Source organism: Alligator mississippiensis, chromosome 6 (genome assembly GCF_030867095.1).
Source record: "Alligator mississippiensis isolate rAllMis1 chromosome 6, rAllMis1, whole genome shotgun sequence".
NCBI lineage: Eukaryota > Metazoa > Chordata > Crocodylia > Alligatoridae > Alligator > Alligator mississippiensis.
The window spans coordinates 45,599,165-45,622,357 of record NC_081829.1 but is presented as its reverse complement, the minus strand read 5'-3'; the positions used below and the strand labels follow the sequence as shown (position 1 = coordinate 45,622,357).

At 41.0% G+C, this 23,193-nt stretch overlaps 1 protein-coding gene across 13 annotated transcripts in view; it reads left to right on the top strand.

The window, feature by feature from the left end:
* CCSER2 (coiled-coil serine rich protein 2) overlaps positions 1-23,193 on the top strand; it is a 139,340-nt gene that overhangs the window by 65,971 nt on the left and 50,176 nt on the right. For 12 of the 13 annotated variants that reach the window (XM_014601688.3, XM_014601689.3, XM_006272384.4 and 9 more), the window contains 2 exons: positions 2,132-2,285; positions 3,592-3,787. In XM_014601688.3, the coding sequence (XP_014457174.1) occupies positions 2,132-2,285; positions 3,592-3,787 (350 nt within the window). Of the gene's footprint in view, positions 1-2,131; positions 2,286-3,591; positions 3,788-7,040; positions 9,742-23,193 lie in introns of those variants that run through there. The other variant, XM_059729840.1, reaches the window with a different exon arrangement.

Here is a 23,193-nt window from a genome sequence, read left to right as displayed (position 1 = left end):
ATAATTTGCCATCCTTCTAATCAGTGGCAGATCACACAGTTTATTGGGAATAGACAAAGCGCAATTTTTCTCATCTTGTAATTGATGAAAAATCAGCTTTTATAGAACACACAAATAATTGCATCAATGACAAATATCACTTCCACCAAACTTCCATTTTGTGAGAAAACTGTTGTAATAGGTTAAATAGTTCATGATTTTATTAATTGTGGTTATTTCATTAGAAAATATGAAAGGCATTCTTTTTTTTAAAGATGGATCTATTTATTGATAAAACATGTCTCTTATAAATTCTTAAAATGTAAATGCAGCAACAGTTGAATTTGAACGACCTCATACAGAACCTGTTAATGACTGTTTAAAAAAAGGAAAGCTACCTATGTTCAAAAAGTTTAATATAACTGACAGTTAATCTTTATACAAGTGAAATGTAAATGTAAACATCTTATGTTTTATTAATATATATTTTTAATGCTTCAATATACAAATTTAAATCACTAGGAAATCCATGCAAAAATTAAAATTCCTTAATCACTTCGTATCCAGGACATAATTTAAGAATGTAGAAGTTCATATTGTTTCAACTAGTGGCATAAGAGAGCCTGCTTTTTTTTTTTAATTAATAAATTATAATATCAGGCAATCTCTGATCTATCTGCTATTTTTAGGATGGTTCTTTTAATATAAAATGCTTGTGGGTGTGTTAAGAACCTTAGTGAAGATGCTTTTAAAGTTGTGTGTGGTATGTATCCATAAAACAATAGTTTTGTTTTCATGGGAATTTAGATCAGAAAAATGAATTACAGTGTTTAAATGTCAATACAAAAGCATCGAATCATTTTTGCTTGAGATTCATACTTCTAAATAAATTCATGGGTGTTTTTGTTTTATTTTGTACTTGTGCATAATGAGCTGTAGGAGGCATTTTAAAATGATTCTGTAATCCTTTTTTTAAAGTGAGCAGTTATATAAAGTTTTCTTCCCAACTCAGGGTTTTGTTATAGAGGTGGCCGTTAAAAAAGGAGACTAAGTATGATTATTACAACAAAACTTTCATTTAGGATTAAACTGAGTTTTTTTTAATTCAGTTGCCTGTGGTCATTCTGATTTATACATGATTTTAACTGACATCAGCACCTTCAAGACTTATAAACAGGCTTCCAAAAACTTTCCTTGTTCTAGTCTCCAGAGTCTGGGTTAGTGCTAAAATGGTACTATTTATAGAAACAGTTCTATTCCAACAAGTATGTACATAGAGAGCGAGAATAGGAGTTTAAATCACAGGGTAAAACTGGGCTCGTTTCCCAACCACACACAGGCTCAGGACTAAGCAGGAAGGAAGGCCTGTTTATCGATGTCTTATGTGAAACTATGTCTGAGTAGGCAGCAGAATAAAACAGTGTACTGTTGTGCTTTTCTGGCAAAGGTCTGACAATGTGAGGAAAAGCTTTTTGGGTAAGTGGAAGAGAGAGGATAGTAGTTTGTAAATTTAATCTTTTTACTGTGTATGACTGCAGAGATTGCAGTTCGGCTTTGTTTGTAGTACTTTACAAGCTGTTGCCAGAGTTCTCATGATGAACTGTTTATGTGACCAGAAAGGATTTTTAAAAATATTGGGAGTGTTTTGGTAAAGTCTATGACTAAAACTTTCCTCAAGTTGGAAAAGAGAAGTCAGGCTGGTAGTTACCTCTGGATACTTTTTCTAAATAGAAAAGTACTTTGCTGCTTTCTAAAATGTGGTCTTTCTGTGTTTGTGTATTGTTATCTCTTGATAAATGTTTTTTAAAAGATCTTCCTGTAGGTTTTGGCATGTGGTGAAGTCTTAAGGCTTATAGATTCTATTAATACTACAGATTTTAGTGATCTAAAATTGTTTATTTTTAGAATATAAACACAGAAATTGCTACAGTGATAGTAAAAAACCCAACAAAAACCCAAACCAAAAAACACTATAGGTGCTATCTTAGAATAATTCTTCTTCTATTTTCAGTTTATATTTGTGTTCAGTTTGAATTGAAAAAAGGTTGAGATTCTACTGTGCACCTGTTAGCAGCCTTTAAGATTTACTTGTATTTATGTAGATAATAAATATGTAAAATGTGTTAGACATAATAACCTTAAATCTTTGTAGTGGAATGTAAAAATATGAACCGTTATGATAGACAAGACAGAAATGCCCAAAAACAGTCAGAGGGGTTCTGGAAGAGGGCGCAACAATGTTGGAGTGCACAAGATCATTATCATCTTGGCCATCACTATCTCCATGGTAAAAATGATATTAGCAGGTAAGGAATTGTTGTGTAACTTTGTAATATAGTTTTTAGAAATTAATGTATTACAATGTGTAGTTTCTTTTGTCAGTAGAGCATTTCAGATTAAATGGAGGATGTAATATTTTTTTTGTTGAACCCTGCCCATAACTAGTTTATTTTGAGAGCATTCAGATTTATGCTGTAAATTTCTTCCTTTAAATCCAAAGCTTTTTCAAAAGTTCTTAATACATGTGTAACTAATTTTACCTTAGACTGACACCAACTTGGAAACTGAAGTATGTTGTTTCTATGTGGATTAGGACATGTTGTAAATGCCCAATCTATCATGCCTAATAAAAGAAAAATCCCATTGTCTTTTATTGTTTTGGGTTGTTGGGATGGTTTTTAGATTAAGTAGTTTTTACCTTTGTATTAAAAAAATAACGCGGTAGTTTTTTTGTAAGCCAATTTATATAATAAATATTTGTGAGTATGGAGGTATGAACGGATTCCGTGATTACTGGGAATTAAGATTATTAGACATTCTCTTTTATAGTGCTACATTTGTAGAATATAGTATGAAGAGAACAGTAATAATTTTTTATATCTTTTTCTCCAGTAGAGATTTAGGATAGCTAAGCTAGGGACAGAAGTTAGGCAAACCAGTATCAGTGATTGTAAACTGGTTCAGATCTGTAACACAACAGCTGTACAGTGCATATAAACCACTTTCAAAATGGCTGAGACCAGTTTAAGATGACCCTGGATGGATGTAGTATCAGGCTTAACTGATTTCAGTTAAATCCATTGATTGAACTTCTGTCCCAGATCCCCTCCAGAGTCAAGTTAACTCACAGGCCCTCAGCATCCCAGGATACTTTGCACCTCACCCACAAACTCTCCCATAAGCCCCGCAACCCAAGGATGGGCAGGCTAGGCTTGCCCCAAGATATCTGCTCCAGGTGATCAAGGAGGTGTGCTGTAGTGCCCCCTGGCTTCTGGCCTGAGCCACTGCAAGCATGTGGCTTCATTTCTGGAATCAAAAGTTAACGTCTGTTCACTTGCTTATCAGTTCAATATACACAGCTTGGACTAACCTGCGAAGATTGAATAGATTTAGTGTCAGGGTTTTTAACTGTCCAAATTTAGCTCTAGATATATGAAATATAAATTATTCCACTTTATACTTTGTCACTTTAAAAATGAGTGTTAGTGTTTTATGATTATGAACCTGCACACACACTATTAAAATGTGTAACTGAAAAATGTGTAACAGCAAAAAGTTTTGAGCTTCAGACAAAGATTCTACTCTTAATATTAAAAATAATAATTCTTTCAGAGGATCCAAGTACACAGAGTCTCCAGTTGGTCACTTTGAAAGTTATGGAACACCAAACTTTTACCAAGCTCCTAGACAATTTGTGGGTTTACCAGAAAATACTGTGATGCTTGATGAAATGACACTTCGGCACATGGTCCAAGACTGCACAGCTGTAAAAACTCAGTTATTGAAACTGAAAAGATTACTGCAACAGGTTAGTGTACTATAAAGAAAACAAAATTTGGGACAGGAGTTGGTGGAGCTAAGACAACATCCGTGTCTGCCTTTACTGTGTTGTGATTTCGCTTTTCCTGTACAGTTACTTATAATGCTGTCTAAATATTTATTTTTGTGCATTAATTCTTACCATAGCCCCTTATACTGTCCAAACTTCTATTCAGTACATTTTCTTTAGGCCAGTGAGTTCCTCTCTTTCTAACACTACAAGGGTACATGTAAGTGTCTTGCTTTTTAGAAAAGATTGTTAAATTAAAGAATCAGCATCTAATTTGATTCAGGTGAGAGATCTTATTAAATAAGATCCAAGAAAGGGGCCAAAAACAATATTTCTCTTCACTCTGCAAAAACTGCTCAAAGCATATAGATTTCTGCTTATAGTAAAATTCACCCGCCTTTGCTCATCTACTTCCTATTAACCCATTTTTCCTTGTGTTCCTGCAAGGTGCTTGGCAAGCCTTGGGGAAAATAGTTCACACGCAGTGTGGAAAATTTGGCTGCCTTTTCTTGTCACGTAAAAAATATGAGCTGCTTGAAAGAAGTCCCCTCAATTCATTTTATGTGTACCAAGCTTGACAAGTAAGTGGCAGAGATTAGGTAATCCTGAAACAGTGATGGACCAACCTTTTGGTTAGGAATGCCCAAAATTATCTCTGCACCATCACAATCCTCTTACCCTGGCCCATCAGCTGGTCTCCTTTCTGTCCCATGCCCCATCTGCTGCTGTGCTGCCTGTCCCCATGCCACTCAGACGTTGCCTGTGGCACACCTGCCACAGGTGCACCACACCTGTCCTAAAAGACGATTCTGCAAAATGTCAGGTTTGGTTTCAAAGATTATTCTTCAGACTGTTAGAAAAGAATTCTGACATTCTGGAGAGGAAGAGATTTCCACCGAAAAGACTTTCTCCTCTCTGCAAAATACTTTTTTTTTTAATTTATTTTAAAATTTTTTTAAACATGCCTAGAATGGTGGTTCTCAACCTTTTTAGACTCGAGGCACTTCTCAGAAAATTCAGGCTCTTAGCTTTCATTATTTCCTCCCTCCTTCCCCATGGAAAAATAGAGCAGTTCTGTTGCAAAGAACTCAAAAACTATAAAAAGTCAGATTTTTTTCATTAGGGATTTCTGCTTGAAAGCTTTGGATTTATTCTGCGAGTCAGATGCAAGTGTAAGCATATCTAACAGCGCTAATTTTATGTGCCACTGTCACCCTGTGGCACTGATAATCACTGGCTCAAAAGTATCTAGTAGCTTCAACCTACAGTCACCAATTTAAAATGCCTGCCTGGTTCCCCCAGGTGTTCCCCTTCTAGCCCAGGAACATGCTTAGGAAATGCCTCCTGCTGTCCCCAGCTGCTTGCTGTTGTCCCAGCTGAGCTTGGTGCCTTGTGTAGCCTGGCTGGAGAATGGAAATAATGGCTCTGGAGGCCACCCCATCACTCCCTCCTGGGTCTTCAGGGGCAGCAGCAGCATCATTGGGGGATAGGAAGAATTTGAGGGGCAGGGATGGAAGTTGCTGAGCATGGAAGGGAAGAGAGGGAATGCCAGGCTGGGGGCAGGGACACAGTGCTTACCTGATTCAGGGACTTAAAGGCTCCTGTGATTGGAATGGGCAGATCATGCGACACAGGCAGTGTGGGGGAGAGGTCAGGAGTAAGGGGCAGCAACCCTTGTAGCAGTTATACCTTCCCCTGCACCCCTGTGTACAAAAACCTAGATCTGCTCATGTTGGCACTGGTACTAATTTGCAAATCTGATCTCGTTTTTCTTAAATAAAGTTCATAGGTACACATACGATACATCCTAAATTGTTTGTCACTTACTGTTTTGATGTGAGGAAACTTGAGATGCATTTGTTAACTTTTGTACAGCAATATTTCATACAGTTAATATAGTGCTGCAGAGGGAGTTATACTTTTGCAACCCAGTACCAGGGTATTAGTATGTTTCATAAGGCACAGTCCCAGACCTTTTCACATTTTGGACAAGACAAAATCCATGGCCAGAACCCTGGTAGGAGAGTTATTAAACCAGATGGGAAATCTGGCCACATGCTTTGCAGTTGACTGTGTAAATGATACTTATTGCAAATGGATATTCCCCTTGCAGACACAGAATATTTTAAATCTAACCGAAGCCTATAATATAACAGCCTGACTTTTCTAGAAATTGTTTCATCCAGAATCAAAAGGGAAACAACCAAAATAATTGCTATTTTTACTTTCTCAGTCTACCTTAATGAGTAGACTGGGAAGAATCAAAGGTACAGTAACTTATCACCAGGGATCCTGGTTTTCTCTGATAACAATACCAAATTTTCTGCTAAAATATCACAAATTCTCTGCTAAAACCCCCAAGATCTGTGATTAAAATTAAAGGTCTACCCACAGCCGTGCTGGTGCCCCTGCTCCCCCAGGCCTGCTGGAGGGGAGCCCCCAGCTGCCAGGGCTATGGACCCAGGTCTGCAGCCCCCTGCCCCCCATTCCCTTCCTCCTGGTGGCTCAGGTAGAGTAGCTCTCTGCTGCTGCAATCACTTCCAGGGGGCAGGGGAAACATGTACCCCCCAGATCTGTACCTGGAGCAGGCACAGGCTGATGATGCTGCCCAGCCAGGTGGGGCTTGGGGCTCAGGCCACAACGTGTGGCTTCAGGGCCCCAGCTGGGAGCAGGACAGGGCTGCAAGTGACTCGTCCAGGGGACGGGCAGGGCCAGCTCCCCGCTGCTGCACACTCCTTGGGGGAACGGGGCACCTGCGCCCCCCCAGATCTCTACTTGGGGCAGGTGCAGGCTGTAGGCTCGAGCTCCTGCCCTGCTTCCCTCCCCCATGGCCTCCCCAGCCCAGCAGGCACAACCCAGTGTGCTGCAAGCTGTCCCCCTGTTGCATTGGCAATGTACTTTCAGTGCCTGCCGCTGCTTTGAGGGGCATAGCCCCATACCACTGCCCTCAATGCAGCCCTGTGTGCCAGTGGCTCATTTGGCGTGGGGGGGGGTCGTGGGAACAGGGGAAGGGTGGCGCCTGCCACTGCATGCACTGCCGGGCAAGCAGTATATACATCATTTCTCCTGTGTTTTAAAAGGCATTTCTGGAAAGTTTAACAGCTCTGTTAGCCACATCACCTTTGAATTATTTTTAAAACTTCAATGTATGGTTAATGGCTGTTAGGGTAGGATGTTGATGACAAGCATTTCTCTTACTTGCTCCTAAAATTTTCCTCTTGGCTCCCCTTAGCTTGAGTGCCTGGGGTGATCACCTTACTTGCCCCGCTTGCTACAGTACTGCCTGTGAACTGGGAAGCTGGGAGACAAAACAGAAGGGAGAGAAGAAAAAACAAATATTTGTTTTTGGATATCCATCTGAACCAAATCTCCAAGGCCTATGGAAGACTTTATATCAATTATACCATGGCTTTTTTTGCACTATGAAAACATTGCATCCTGTGCACAGCTGCATGTGCAAAGGGCAGGCTGTCAAAGGGAGGAAGAAAAGTAGCATGCCAGTTCGCACTGCTGCTGCTGACATCTAGCGACAGAGCTCTGTGAGTTCAACACAGGTTCCCTCTCTCTCCCCATGCTGAGCAAAGCACAGAATGAGGGGGAAATTGACTCCCCCTTCCTCCCTCTGTACAGAGCTATAGGTGGGCAAACCCTTTGCCCCAGTGTGGAGCACAGCCTCGGAGTTCACTCCCTCTCCTCCTGCCCTTACATGAAGTCATGCACATGGGGAAACCTCCCCCCCTGCACTTTGTGAGGAGAGGGAGGGAACTCCTGGAGCATGCTCTGTCCTGGGGGCAAGGGTTTTCCCACATGCCCTGAGGATTCCCCTGCTCACTTTGTACTCTGGGGTATGGGTTTGCTTGTGTACATGGCTCTGTGCTTTTGAGAAATTCTGGCCTACGTTGCACTTTGCTCAGAGCAGAGAAAGGGAAGGAACCACTGTGCATGCTTCAGGTTGGGGCAGGGGTTACCAGCATGGAGCCTGGCTCTTTGCTTGGAAGCTTGTTTTCTTCCACCCTGCCCAGCACAGGGAGAGGGAATGCCTAGTGCCTTGCTCTGTGCCTGTGGAAGGCTTTCTCACTTTTTGACAAAGGTTTGGGGTATGGAGAACCTCCACTAGAGAGGGTAGATTTGATAGCCAACGGCTTTGCACATGCAGGAGTTAAGTCTCCTGTGTGGTGCCTGGCATAGACCTATCACCCAATGTGTGATATTCCACATGTCCAAATTAAAACTTGGTAGAAATCATCTACAAAAACATTCAACATTTTCCAAGCAACATATAGCTGTTTTTATAGTTGGATAGTCATTTTTATCATGCTTTAATTATTTTACATGTGTAATTGAATAATGCATTTAAACTAGTTAACTGGCTACTTGCACAATAGACATAACCTGTGTTGGGGCGCAAAAGTCCTAGAAACTAGGCCTGTGCAAGTCGGCAGCGATCCAATCTGGCTTTGGATCCAGCTGCTTCGGATGGCCACAATCCAATCCGGAGCTCCGGATCAGTTTGCCATTTCAATCTGTCTGAACTGGCTCTGAAACTTCTATAACTTTGTCATTTTAGCTCCGATTTGGGTGCAACTTGCAGGGGTGGTAGCCTCTGCTGAGCGCACGAAGCCTGCCAAGTTTCAAGAAGATCGGTGGAGGGGTTTGGGGGTAACTGCACCCCAAATTATTCAATGCAAAACTCCTGTCACATCTATGTATTACACCACAGGGGGCTGAAAAATGCAGGGGTGCTAGCCCCTGGTGAGGTCACAAAGCCTGCCAAGTTTCAAGAAGATTGGTGCAGGGGTTTGGGGGGAGCTGCACCCCAAGCTGCTGACAGGCAAAACTCATCATATGGGTGGGTGCTTGGGCGACTGCGTCTGTCTTGGGGCACAGGGGGGTTAAATCTAGTGCTGGGCCCTGCCAGGTCACGAAGCCTGCCAGCCCAGCTGTGTATGTTTCGCTGGGGGAATCTGTTGTCTAGGGCCCTGCACCCCAAGCTGCTGACAGACAAAACTCGTGATGTGGGTGGGTGAAATTGTGCATGTGTTAAGGTGTGCCCTTCCTGGCGCTGGGGCCTCTGCACAACATGGCAGTGTGACCCAGTGAGGCCTCCTTCTCCCCTACAGCCTCATGCCTGGTCCTCCACTTTACATGAGAACATGTAAAATAACTTAGTTGGCTGAACACCAGTAGCATCAGCAGCAGCATCAAAGGTACAAAAATGGAACTGTCACAGAGCCTTTCTTTTTATAAAGGAATTGACAGCAAGAAATAAAGATGTTATGTTGTGTTGTGTTAGACATATGATGTTATTCATGATGTGTGATGGCTTATCTTGTGTTTTTATGTCTATATGTGTATTATGAAATAAAAAGGAGTACTTTAAAAAATGTATCTTTGGAAGCTTTAGGGTTGAAAACCCCTTTGTCAGGCTGGGGAAGTACCTACAGCTGGTCCTGGATGGAAGGAATAGTAAAGAAGCCAGAGGCTGGCCTGGCCCGCAATGCAGGCAAGAAAGCCAGTTAGTGAAAATGGAAATGGAGGCATCAGGGGGGGAGGGACAGTCTGGGTTGAAAGGTAAGGGGCAAAGGGCGTAGGTAAAAGTGCAGAGGTGCCTGGGGTGTCAGATGTCCGGCAGGTCGCAGTGTGTCAGAATTCCACTGTGTATATTGAGTCCATGAGTTTGTGTACCTACTACCTAGGAGGCTGATGAAGTGCAGTTCATAGGCCTGGCTCTGAAAAGTGGTTTGTGCAGGGACGTCATGTGCAGACCCTGCTCCCACCTCCTGGCTTCCACTGGCAGCACTGATGTCAAGGCTGCTTAGGAATAGAATATATCTTCATTTTGGGGTGGGGTCTTACTGGCTACCTATAGATCAGGATGTCCGAAGCGGGTCCAAAGCCCTTCAGACGCTCTGTCCTACTTCGGATAACTTTGCTGAGGCCCCACTTCGATCTGGGCGTGCCACTTCGGACACTTAAGTGTCTGAAGTGGCTCCGGATCTGAAGCGGGATCCGAAGACTCACACAGCCCTACTAAAAACATTATAACGGACTGCAAGCTGAATATGAGTCATCAGCGTGCTCTAGTTACCCTCCCCTTTCCCCCCACAACAAACCCACCCCTATAAAAAAAAAAAAAGGCAGTAGTATACTGGTCTGTATTAACAGGTGCTAATTGAAATGGTTATCAGCTCAGTCTAAGTAGCTTGGATTAACGTGCAAAGACTGAATTGATTCAGCCTCGGACTTTTTGATTGTCTTCACTTAGCCAGGATGTCTGCAAGTCTCACATGGTAATTTTTCCACTCCGTGAGGCCTCAGTTGGAATACTGTGTCCATTTTTGGACGCTACAGTTTAAGAAAGATGTGGATAAGCTAGAGTGCAGTGTAGGGGCCTACAAAATGAGTAAAGGTCTAGAAAATGATTTATAAGGAATTTGCACTGTTTTCTCTGGAGAAGAGAGAGGCTTAAGATTGCTTATGAACAGAATGGCAATAGATTATTCTTGGAGTCCTCAGGGGTCAGGTCAAATAGTAATGGTCTTAAATTGCAACCAAAGGTGTTTAAGTTGGATATTGGGAAGAAATTTCTTACCACGAGGGAGGTTAAATGTTGGAAAAAGCTACCTAAAAAAAACTGTGGAACCTCCGTCCTTGGAAGATTTTAGGAGCAATGGTTGTCATCATCATTCTACCCTAACAGCCGTTAACCATGCATTGAAGTTTTAAAAATAATTCAAAGGTGATGTGGCTAACACAGCTGTTAAAGTTTCCAGAAATGCCTTTAAAATGCAGGAGAAGTGATGTGTGTATATAACATTTTGTTAGTGTGAATGTTGTCAGTACTCTTCACTTTTTTTTTTCTACTTAGTTTTCATATACGAAAATTGTCTTTAATTGCAGACAGCTAAGGTTGTATTACACAGATCTGTTGAGTTGTCTCGGAATGAATTTTTTCCTGAAGATACTAAGATTGCTCTTGACTTTCATTGGGACATAGGTTAATAAATCACTAGGGATGTGTGAAAATCTTGACACTTTTCTTGGTATGTTTTCCTTGTTGTTGTTTTGTGAGCATCCTGCAGTCTTTTAAGGAACGTGAAAAATTAACTTTATAATCTCATTGAATCTGGGATCCCTACAATAATCAAGAAATGTCAAAACCTTCTCTTCTTTATGAATTAATTTGAATACAAGAGGTTTTCTTGCAATTCACACATTTTTGCCATTGGTCAGTTTACTAGAGATAATTAATTTAGTTTCCCTTACAAACCTTGTATAAGAAGTAGCAGTTTAATGACAATGTTTGCCTCTAGGCCTAGAAAACACTCTTCTGGTATAGACAAATGTAACACTTGGAATACTTTAAATGTATTTTAAACCTGAAGTGGACAGACATACAAGTTAAACTGGTGAAATCTGCCTGAACTGGTTTAAAACTATCCCTGGAAAATCGAGTACTATTTTAAATAGGTTCTTGAAAAGTACTCCTCCATCCTTCCCCTGCACTCACCCACTAAAGCAGGGTGGATTTGATTTAAATCAAATTGATTTTTAAATCATGACTTAAATCACTGGTTGGGAAGCCTTGATTTAATCATTGTTTTCTACAAAAAGTGCATTCTTGTTGTTTGATGTCTTTTATTCATTTAACTTCTTGAAACTTTGCACTTTTAGAGAAAGGTAAGGGTTAGACTGTGTGTACACAAACTTGCAGAGAGACAAAAGGTCTGATGGATAGGCAATCAGGTTTCTTATCTCTCATCTCCACATGCTGCTATTAACAAGGATGTTATTTCTGGAGACACAAATCTGCAGTTTGAGAACTGAAACTAACCATCACAGAGATGCTTAATGGGATCTTCTAGACTGAGCACCGAGTCCCATTGGGTAGAGTGGTTTTTTTTAATCTTTACTAATCTATTAAGGAACCTCTGGGAACACCATAAGATTGGGCCCCTAATATAGTCCTGTTGTGACCTATTTATAAACCTTATCTAAAAAGGTTACATGAATATATAGTCTGAAATAGTATAAAATTAGAAGGTATAATCCCTATTCCATGATGATATATTTCAGCTTTAACATAAATTAAACCCCAAGATTAATTTTAAAAAAATCTGATTTAAATAAAACCCCCAGGTTTTGGGGGTTTTTTTAATAGTTGATTTTTATCCACCCTGCACTAAAGTATAGTGGATTTGGGTACTCACTTCCCCTTCACTCTCCTTCCACTGATCCACTGTGAGGCATATGGGGGTGGATACTTACTCCCGCCCCCTGGTGGCAATCACCATTTTTTATCATTTCATGTTTGTAAGAGATTCCACTACTGCAAGCCTGTCCATTGTTTTACACATAAACTGTATTATCAGAAATGCTAATTAATCTACTAGCTAAAATGTAAAATGATATTGAAGAATTCTTTAATAGAAGATGATATATGATATGTTGTCTAAAATGTTGCATGTCCAGGCTCTTCAGTAGCTTTAAAAATCATATCAAAGGGATCTGAATTATGAAGGAATTTCAGGTGGGATGCAGAAACTATTCTAAGATTATTAGTTTGGTTTTGGCCATGGAAGGTAGAAATCAGTGATGGTTACAGTGTGACTTCTTTGAGCATTAAGTGAATTTGTGGCCTCGTTTGAGTCCTAAGAATTAAACTATTTGATTATTTTTGCCTTGACATTACCTGAAGAGTGCACTGTGTTCTGGCCTCTCCATGTGTCCTGCTCTTTGCTGCTTGGTTCTTCTCAACTATCTTGATAGACCTGTAATTTCTTGACCAATACTTATGGCTGTATGTCTTCAAACCTATTTTACTATATTGCTTCTTATAAAAAGAGAGAGGACCTTATTTTATCACTACTTCCTTTTTTGGGAAGTCACCTATTGGGCATGTATTTTATTGTATTGTCCACGAGGCACAGCTATATTAAGAGATGCTTTCTAGGGCTGTGCGGAATTTCACTGCCAGTTTTGTTTCACCGTTGTTTTGACCCGTTTTGAGGTTGAAACAGCAAAATTGAAACAGAACAGATATAGTCGAAAGAGCCTCGAAACAAAATGAGGCAAGTCGAAACGTTTTGCCGTTTTGACGCTCTTTCGACGTTTCGTCCATAGGCTATAATGGGGAAGGTTGAAACATTCTATAACTTTGTCATTTCTGGATGAAACTTGCAGAGGGTTTGGGGAAACTGCACCCCAAAGTTTTGAATGCAAAACTTGTGTCACGTGTATGTGTTAAGCCACAGTGGGATCAAAACTGCAGGCATGCTAGCTCCTGCGGAAGCCACAAAGCCTGTCACGTTTCAAAGAGATAGGTGCAGGGGTTTGGGGGAAACTGCACCCCTTGAAACATGGCAGGCTTCATGCGTTCAGAAGGGGCTACCATTCCTGTAAGTTTCATCCAAATCAAGACAGAAATGACAAAGTTATAGGCTGTTTTGTCCTTCCCCGTTATATCCTATGGGCAAAACATCAAAAAAGTTTTGCTGTTTCAACCCTGTTTCTATGGAACGAAACAGAACAGCTATTTCAAATTAAAACAGAATTCAAAACAAAACACTGTTCTGTCAAAAGGCTGGTAGAGACAGCAGCATTCCATTTCGCACAGCTGTACAGTGCTTTCTTCCCCTAGCTCCCTCATTAATTCTTTCCCTTTCCCTTAGGTTAAGCATCTTTTCTTACTAGCTTTGATTATTTCTTCTCATTTTAGCCTCTTTCCTGGGATTTGAACTGTGCCAATCCTGTGATGTTGCTGTGCCTTTATCTGATGGGCATGCATCTTCTCTTATTGAGAAATGTTGTGATATTCTTTTACTAAAGTAAAGAACCTTCAAGGATGTGAAATCTAGTTTCAGATACATTTCTTGGATAACTAAAGGATCTAATTCTGATTCAGGGCATAGAAACTCACCTGACTATCATGAGTTTTCCAGATGCTCTGTCTTTCTGGCTACAGAAAGACCTGCAAAAGTCATGGCATTCGACTGGTTCCTGGGAGAGGTCCTTGTTCAGGCTTTCTTGAAAAAGTTTTCCTTGTCTTCACTTTACCCATTTTAAATTTGAGATTTCATAGTCTTGTAAATATACCACTGAAGCTTATAGAAACTATGGCATTAACCCCCAGCTCAGACAGTGTTTGTCTGACTGTCCAAAAAGGCTTGGGGCAACCCTGATGCACCTCTGAATCTCTTCAACAGAGCAACTTCTGCTTCAGTTTTAAAATTTGTGTAGAGTGCAAAGGGATTTTTGGGAACCAACCCCATGCTACTTCCTGGTGTACCCATTTCCTTCATGAGCCACCCAGTCTACTGTGGTATTGAGGGGTTTTATGCTACAGTTGGATACTTTTTACCTTGACTGCCTGTAGTAAAGTTTGCTCCATTATTCATTACTGTATCCACAGTTCTGACTTGAAAAATTGGCCTAAGATCCCTCCACTGTGCCACAGGTTATGGAGATTGACTTGCCAGAGTCCCTATCTGGTTATGACTCTGTGTAAGGTCATCTTCTAGGTGGTCACAGATCCAGAAGATCTCCTTGAAAGGATACTTCTGCTCTTCCAAACTGTTTTCACAAGCCTGCTGATTCCTGGCCCTGTGGTCTGAGGTGTCCTTCCTGTCTTTTCCTGTGTGGCTTTATTGGCTTGAGACTTCTGAACTATTTCTGTACTTGATATATGTGGTCTTCTCCTGCTTTCCTTATCAACCTTGGCATCTCAGACTCTGGGTCAGCTGTCTCTGTTTTTGTAATACTAAGAGGATTCTCTAGATCCAGATTTCAATCATGGTGAGCTACAAGAGGCTGATCTATTCTCATTATTTTCCCTGAGATGAGATTTCTATTCCCAGCCTCCCCTCCCTCCTAGTTGATGGATGATTTCAGGGACTGATATGTTGTGTTACATAAACCCTTCACATTTCTTGGCAGGAAGTCAGTAAGTAAGTCTTCATGTAGTTGACTTCCTACTGCAGTCCAATTCAGCAAGTGGTGTTCTGTCTATCAGTGAGATCATTACAAATTAAAAGTGGGAGATGCCAGCTGCTTTGCTGTCCATCTGTTAGGAGAGTAAAAAAGAAGCATTAGATTCCTAGTAGAGGGGCTGAGTATTTCTCACTCCATTTTGGTCATTACTGTCATTGAGAAGGCAAGTTGTAGATGAATAGTTTTAGGTCAATCCTGAAATAGTCAAAACAACTAGACCTGTCCAGAAGAATTTCTTCTCTTCTCCATCCCCCACGTAAGTCACAATTTGGAATAGTCATTGGCTTACCTCTTCTTACCTTGTCCAGTTTTCACAAACATAACTATATTGTTAATGTGGACTCCTTATTGGTAGAGTCAGGTGCATACCTTTTGTCTCGAAAGGGCAAGCCAATACAAAGACCTCTCTGCAGTGGTTCTAAATCAGGGATGGGCATCATGGCAGTTCCGGCTAGTGGCCAGATTCCATTTTCCAGCAACCCCTTCCCATGTTGCTGTGGCCTAGGACCAGCTCCTCTCCTGGCCATGTACACCTACCAACACTGCTGGGGTTAATCTCTGTGGCAACCCTGGTTGTTGCGCTGTCACGGCCCCACCGCTAATGGGGTCTCCATGGAAACCGGCTGCAGTGATGTAGGCAGGGGCTCCTGGGAAATGGAGTCCTCCATGGGCCTGATCCAGCTCACAGACCAGATTTTGCCTGCCCCTGTCCTAAATGCTGCTGATACTGCCTTATGGTCCATGGCCTATAGCAGTTATGAGAGCCTTGTTTTGTCTTTTGGATTTGTAGTTTCTAAAGGGGGTTTTACAGTGTTGTAGAAGGTTCCCTTTTGAAGTTTCAGAGCTACTTAACATGAAGACTGATGCTGTAGGTACTCCTAAATGCAGTAGAGCTGCCCTTTTATTCCTTTGAGTCTTGTTCAGTACAATTTTCTTTTAGATGTTGGTAAGTCATATTCTGTCCTCAGACATACTTGGCTGTCTTCCTCTTGTCAACTGACAATTTGATTCTTGAAGCTGCCCATGAAGCATTGGCATCTCCATAGTTAGGAGGCCTTTGCTGTGGTTGAGAGGTGCGTGCAGTTCTTTGGTGTCTTTCAGACTTCCTCCCTTTAACAACAGCTTGGCCCGTTTCCAGTCTGTATGAATTCACATTAAGTTAGATCACTGATTTCTGAACACAGTCCTAGTTATATATGCAAACCAATTCAGTTTGTTACTCACTCCAGATTCTCTTTCCCTTTCCCTTTTCAGGAAACCTTTTTCACAAGATTTTGTTATAGCAAGGGAGGTTTTCTTCTTGCTGGCTTTGGGGATTTGACATTGGTTTTACATTGGTTTCTTCCTGACTTGGTGCAGGAAAGGAAAGTGGCATCTCTCAATAGCTCTGAGTGCCTTCAGTAGGGTTTTCTTAGTGGTAGTTACACTCCTCCAAGTGGTAAGCTCTTACTATTGACTCTAATCTGGATGGTTGCCTGTATGAAAAGTCTCTTCCAATCAAGTGTGGGAGACCTGATGTATTATGTTGTGACTTTTTGACTTTGGGTATTACTGGTGCGTATCTATGTTCCTTCTGTCCATAGGAGTCACATTGGACTCCAGTGATACCAAGGGCCTACCCTCCTTTTCAGCCCCTACAAAAACTAATTCTGCTGGCTCAATTACAATAAAGACATTATTTTTCCTTATTGGCCAAGATCCTAATTTCTGTACCTTTGTGAGACAGCATCCCCTACTGCAAGCAGCATAGTCTCTGCTAAAGCATTCTTAAAATACGAGGCATGATCTCCCATGTGGTCCAGTGCTCTCTCCCTACATGGATAGACCCACTCAACATGTGCCTTTTCTCCCGTCACATCAGTTTATGATCATTATGACCTCTATTAGTCTGGGGAGCCCATATTAATGCCCTTCTGTGGCCACATAAGAAAGTAAAACTCTGTGTTGGCACTCGGGGTTGTAACCTTGCTTCATCTCCACCTGTTTCAAGGGCTACCCTTAATTATATGTGATGCTGAGATTATGACAAGCCTGCTGTTCCACATCAACAGTGCAGTGAGATTAGGCTTCTTACACAGCGAAGCAGTTTGCTAAGGTATCAAATAAGTTAGATTTTTCAACTGATAAGATAGAGATACTGTAGAATCTTTGTGGATAGAAATCACAAATTTCAATAGAAAAAATATATGTCTAGGGATATATTATTAACCCCTAGATCAGGACAGCCACACCAAACTAGAAATGCTGAGGAAGTTGAGAGAGGATGAGACATTAGAAAATGCAGTAATAATGGGGGACTTTAATTATCCACAAATAGATTGGGTAAATGTAACATCAGACCAGGATACAGAGAACAAATGTCTTGATGTTTTATAAAAGGCTGCTTTCTGGAGCAGTTACTCCTGGAATCTACAAGAGGAATGGCCATTCTTTACCGAATCCAAAGTGGTGCACAAGATTTGGTGCAAAGAGTAATGCTACTGAGTGGCTTGGCAATAATGAGTACAATGTAAATAGGTTGTCCTCTCCATGTAGGACAGAAGACAAGAAAGTCCACCACAGTAGCCTTTAACTTTAAAAAGGGAGACTACAACAAAATGAGGTAGGTAGTTAGGTGGAAATTAAAAGGGGCCCCTAAAGAGGTGAGGAACTTGCAGGAAGCATGGGAACTGCTTAAGAACACCATGTTGGAGGCACAAAGCAAATGCACACCACAAATCAAAAAAAAGGGAAAAAAAAAGAAGAGAAAAGTGGACCAAAAGAATGCCAGCATTTAATGACAGAATTGCAGAAGCAATAAGCAGAAAAAAGGCTTCTTTCAAAAAGTGGAAGTCAGATCCTAATGAGATGAATAATAAAGTGTGTAAACACTGGAAAATCCATTGTAAAACTGTAATAAGACAAGCTAAGAGAAAATTTGAGGAGAAACTTGCTAGCAACAAAAGGTAACAAAAATTCTTTAAGTACATTAGAAGCCAAAGAGCTGCCAGTGAGTCAGTTAAGCATTTGGATGATGGGGATGTAAAAAGAGTGCTGAAGGACGACAGAGCCATTGCCAAGAAACAAAATGCATTGTTTTGCATGTTTTCACTGTGGAAAATGTTAGGGAGATTCTGTCACCAGATCTGCTCCTCTCCAGGGAGAAGTCAGTGGAGCTGACCCAAATTGAGGTTTCAGTAGATAAGGTTGTAGAGGAAATTGATAAACTAAGGGGTAGCAAATCACCAGGGTCTGATGGCATTTACCCTAGGGTCCTGAAGTAGCTCAGATTTGGAAATTGCTGAACTCCTAACTCTCCTATGCAACCTATCACAGCCTTGGTACCAGAGGATTGCCTGAGTACCATTGGACTGGAGGGTTGCCAATGTGACTCCCATATTTAAAAAAAGGGTCTAGACCTTGGGGAACTACAGACCAGTTAGCCTAACTTCTGTTTCTGGAAAACTAGTAGAAACAGTATAAGCAAAAGAATAGTTCGGCACATGTATTCAAAGTGGTAAAGACCAACGTGAACTGTGAGAAACTATAGAAGGATCTGGCGTAATGGAGCAAATGGGCAACTAAATGGCAGGTCCAATTCAATGTAGATAAGTGTAAATTGATGCACCTGGGCAAAAATAATCCACACTAGACCTACACTAGGATGGGCTCTACATTAGACATTACCACACAGAAAAGAGATGTGGGAATCATTGTGGACAGTTTGCTATACACATCAGCTCAGTGTTCAGCAGCTATCAAAAAGGCAAGCAAAATGTTAGCGATTATTAAGAAGGGAATTATGAATAAAGCAGGAAGTATCATCATGCCCCTTTATACATCCATGGTACATCCACACCTTGAATACAGTGCCCAGATCTGGTCCCCACACCTCAACAAGGATAACTAGAGTTTTGGAGGCACTTCCATATGAGGAGAGGCTAAAGAGGAGAGGCCTGTTCAGTTTAGAAAAGAGGAGGAGGACATGATACAGGTTTCCAAAATGCTAAATGGCGAAGAGAAAGTAAATAGAATATTATTATTATATGCTCTGTCTCATGCAGAACTGGAGGTGGGTGGATCACAATATGAAACTAGTAGGTAGTAATCTTAAAACTAACAAAAGGAAGTTTTTTCACACAGCATGTAATTAAAATATGGAACTCGTTGCTACCAGGTGCGGAAGCTGACAGTTTAGCCAGATTGAAAAAGGGATTGGACAGATTCTTGGAGGGAGGGGTCTTCAGTAGCCATTGAGATGGGAGTTAAGTATACAGCTTCTGAATTAGAATTTGCTAAACCTCAAATGCTGGAGGCTGCATGTGAAAGAGGAACAAACAGTGGAGGGAAAAAACCCTGGTCATACTCAGTTTATGCTCCCTGTCGGCATCCCCTTATTGCTACTGAGTGTCTGACCAAGTAAATGGCAGTTGTTATGAATATAACTGTCCATCCTGCAACTCACTAGTCTGCAATACCAAGGTAGACTTTCTCAGCAGATTGGTCTTCCTATGCAGTGAACCCAACTTTTATATAAAATAAAGTATATTTTTTCAACTGTAATAGAATTATTTGTTTTTATCCACAGAAAAACAGTATACAACAAAAATGAGGTTGTTCCTAAAAGCTTTTGATATAACTTCTGTTTAGGTTCTATTCTAACATAAATCTAAATCTACCTGTGCTGAAAACACCAGTATTGTTGAGGTTCTAGTGATGTCGTGTGGTAGAAGTAATGCTGGACTATACAAGGCTGATGCCTATTGATTCTTTGCTTTGACCATAAGACTGACATGATGCTCATAAGTATGTATGTGTCAAAGGATGTAGGAGTCTAATAAAACAATTGAAGAGCAAGATGGAGCATTTCAGTTTGGAGCTTTAGTGGAGGCATGCACAGTAGAGTTGTAAATTTTGTGGCAGGAAACTTGTATAATATCCTTTCTTACACCATTTGCACAAACAGGGTATCTTTCAAAAACTGAGATGACTTCTTTAATTTTTTTTTTGTTTGTTTGGTTTTTTTTGGAGAGTTAAGATGTCTTTATTTTCATAGTTTGCAGTCTAGTCGGGTATAAGAAGGTGATGGGATGTGATCTCTCTCTGAAAAAACAACTATTGTTGGTGTTTTGCCTCTTGGCTAAATGCTTCCTACAGTTATGAGACAACAGTAGTACTTTTTGTTGAGAGGAAATGTTAAAAAACATCTGCAAAACTTTTTTTTTTGTTTGAAGGCATTAGAAAGCTTATAGAAGAAACTATTTTTGATAGGAATACTGCAGAGGTGTACAGTAAGGCTGACTGGATGAAACTAGAAAGCAACACCTGCTTTCATGTTTTTGTTTATAGTTTCTAACATCCACTATGCAGCACTCCCTTTTGAGGTGTTGAGAATAAATAACATTCTTATTCTTTTAATAGTCAAGAGTGTCTAAAACTTAAGGGCTTCTTTGGTAACAGCTGGGGCAACTGGAGCCATTAAGTTTGAGATTTTTTTTTTTTTTTTTAATCAGATCTTTATTGGTTGGTTGCCTTTTAACCAAAGTTGTTGTTATAAATATGAATTACCAGTTGCAGAACCTTTACAGCTTTCAGTGAAAGGCTTCTGGTTAAATGTTTTATGTGAGGCTTATATCACAATAATTGATGATCATGGGCATTTTTCAAACTAAAACATAAAGGAAACTGTAAAGAAAGTCAAAGCTGTTGAAACTATCAAAGCTGAATTTTTAAGTCTGATAAACAGCTGTGTGTGAAATTTTTGCCCAGAACCATTATGTTTTTCTTCTATTTAATTTTGATAGGATAGCTGATTTTAAAGCAAGGAAATATTAGATCTAACCCCATCCCTTCTCAGACTCCAGTAACAATTTGTCAAGATGCCACGTTGGCCTGGAGAGGGTTCAGAGGAGGGCCGCTTGTTTGGTTAAAGGCCTACAGAAAAAAACCTATGTGGGGTATATGGTGTGTGTGTACGTGTGTTTGTGTGTGTATGTGTGTATATACATATATGTGTGTGTGTATGTGGGGGGGGGTATATAAAAACCCTATATGAGTGTATATAGGTGCATATACAGGTCAGTCGCATCATACGCGCATTTCACTTGCGCAAATTCAACTGTACGTGGGGTAATGGATGTCCTAACCACTATGCTGTAGTGTACTCAGTGTAGTGCTGTTTCTCTCTGGTCATGTGAATTCTTTTTCATTTCTTCCTAGTTATATATGTACAAGAGGAAGGTTGGAGAACCCAACTGTATCTTTACCCTAATAATTACGTCACTCTGTCGGGGTGGTGGAAGATACAGGTTTGAACCCCCTTTAGGCTGAACATGGCCTAGAATCCAAGTATACTTTTTGGGCAAGTGCTATAGAGGTCTACGCAATTCAAGGAAGCATTTGGCTGATTTTGGGGACAGATCGTGGGGCTGGCTGGCATTTTTGAGGGCTTATCATGGCCAGGGCTCCTGCATGCTTTTGGCAAAGGGGCCTGAATGGTTCCACACCTCACCGTTGACTGGCAGCAAGGACTGTCTGTCATATGGCCTCATCCCTCGCTGCTGATTGGTTGTGAGGGCTGTCTGTCACGCAGCCCTGCCCCTCACCACTGATTAATGGAGAGCGGCAGGTCAGCACGATAGGCAGCCCTCTCAGCCAGGCAGCTGTGAAGGACAGGGGTGGCAGCCATCTTGGGCTCCCCTGTGTACTGGCAATCCCCTCTCTCCACTTTCTACCTCAGTAGGCTGTGTCGCTGGGCTGCAGCACCATGAGGATTGCTGGCTTCCTTTGGGGAGCCAGCATTTTATTTTCAGTAAGTTTCTTTCTCTTTTTTGTGTTTTTCCTGAATTTCATAGACTTTGTCCACCTCTGTGGGCAATGCTGGATTTCACGTTTTCCATGAAATCTGCTAAATTGCAATTTTGGTGGGTCCCTAGTTATAATCACAGGGGTGTTTTAAGGTTGATATTGTCACTGCCTTGTTATGGTTGTTGTCTGCCTTCTTTTCACAGGTTTTAAAAGGCATATAAGACCATTCATTCATTCATTGCTTGTAGGTCTCTACCCTTTGGAGAAGCCTCCACACTAAATTCCAAAGGGCTCGAAGTTCCCATCTGTCCTGCAGCTCTAAGTCAGGCATCTCAGCAGGATTTCAGACAGAGCCCTGTGTTTATCTAGCTAGCTCTGTATTTATTGGCTAGCTTTAGGTTGCTCCCCATTCACAGCAGTTTTCTGGTTCACCTTTGAACTTAGGTTAGGTGCTTAACCTTCTCTGCATAGTGTATATATGAAGCCTAAGCCTGTTAAATTCGGTTTTGGATTCTTTTCTCAATGTCAAGTGTTTCAGTGCCTAACCTGTAGGTACCAAAAGTCTTTACTGGACCTGATCTTGGGGAGTACGCAACCTTTTGGTAGAAGCTGGGAGTTAATCAGCTAAGATCGTAGGAAAGTAGGGCTGGAAGGAACATCATAAGATCGTAGGAAAGTAGGGCTAGAAGGAACATCATAAGGAACATCATAAGGTCATAGGAAAGTAGGGCTGGAAGGAACATCATAGTCCAGCCCCCTGTTCAAAGCAAGATCATTCCTAACTGAACGATCGGAGCCATTACCTTTTTTTGACAGTTTCTGAGCGTGGAGATTCCACAGTTTCTTTAGGTAGCCTGTTCTGCCCTCAAAGTTGGCAAGTTCCTCTTAATCCCCAGTCTTAATTTCCCCTGTTGTAGCTTGAGGATGTTGCTCCTAGTCCTGTCCCCCACCTCCGCATGGAAAAGCCCATCTTCACACACATTGTACAAAGCATTTGTGTTTCTTCCTCCATAATACTTTTTTACAACTTTTGTCACTCATATTGAACAAGTATTTAGTTAAGCAAGAAAGGTTTAGAGGGTTAGTAGGACAGCCAGGATACAGATAGAGCGTATTTAATCAGTGGAAGCCAAAATAGTTTGGCGTAGCATAGTGAAGGCTGGGAAGGGTATGATTATTTTCATAAATACATCTGAATGGTAGTTAAACACAAAGGGGAGAGAAGAGCTATTTGAGCTTGTTGGTTCAGAGACAAATGGTAATAAACTGATAAATGTTTAGGTTTCTGACCGTCAAAGGAGTAAGGTTCTGGAACAGTAGTACCATGTAACTAGTTTCAGCTTAGAGGTTGATAACTTTATGAAAGGAATCATATGATATGATTGTCTTCAATATTGGGGAGTTAGACTTAATGACCCAGGAGGTCCTTTTCAATCTGATGTTTCTAATTGAAACTTTTTCCCCTGTTAATCTTGTTCCCCTGTTTAGACCTAGCAATCAGACCCTGTGTGTCTTTTTGTTGTGTTATGAGGGTGGCATGGGGAAGGGGGACAGAGCATGCACAGAGTAGAGATGATTAACTATTAAAAGGTTACCAAGTGGTTTAATAT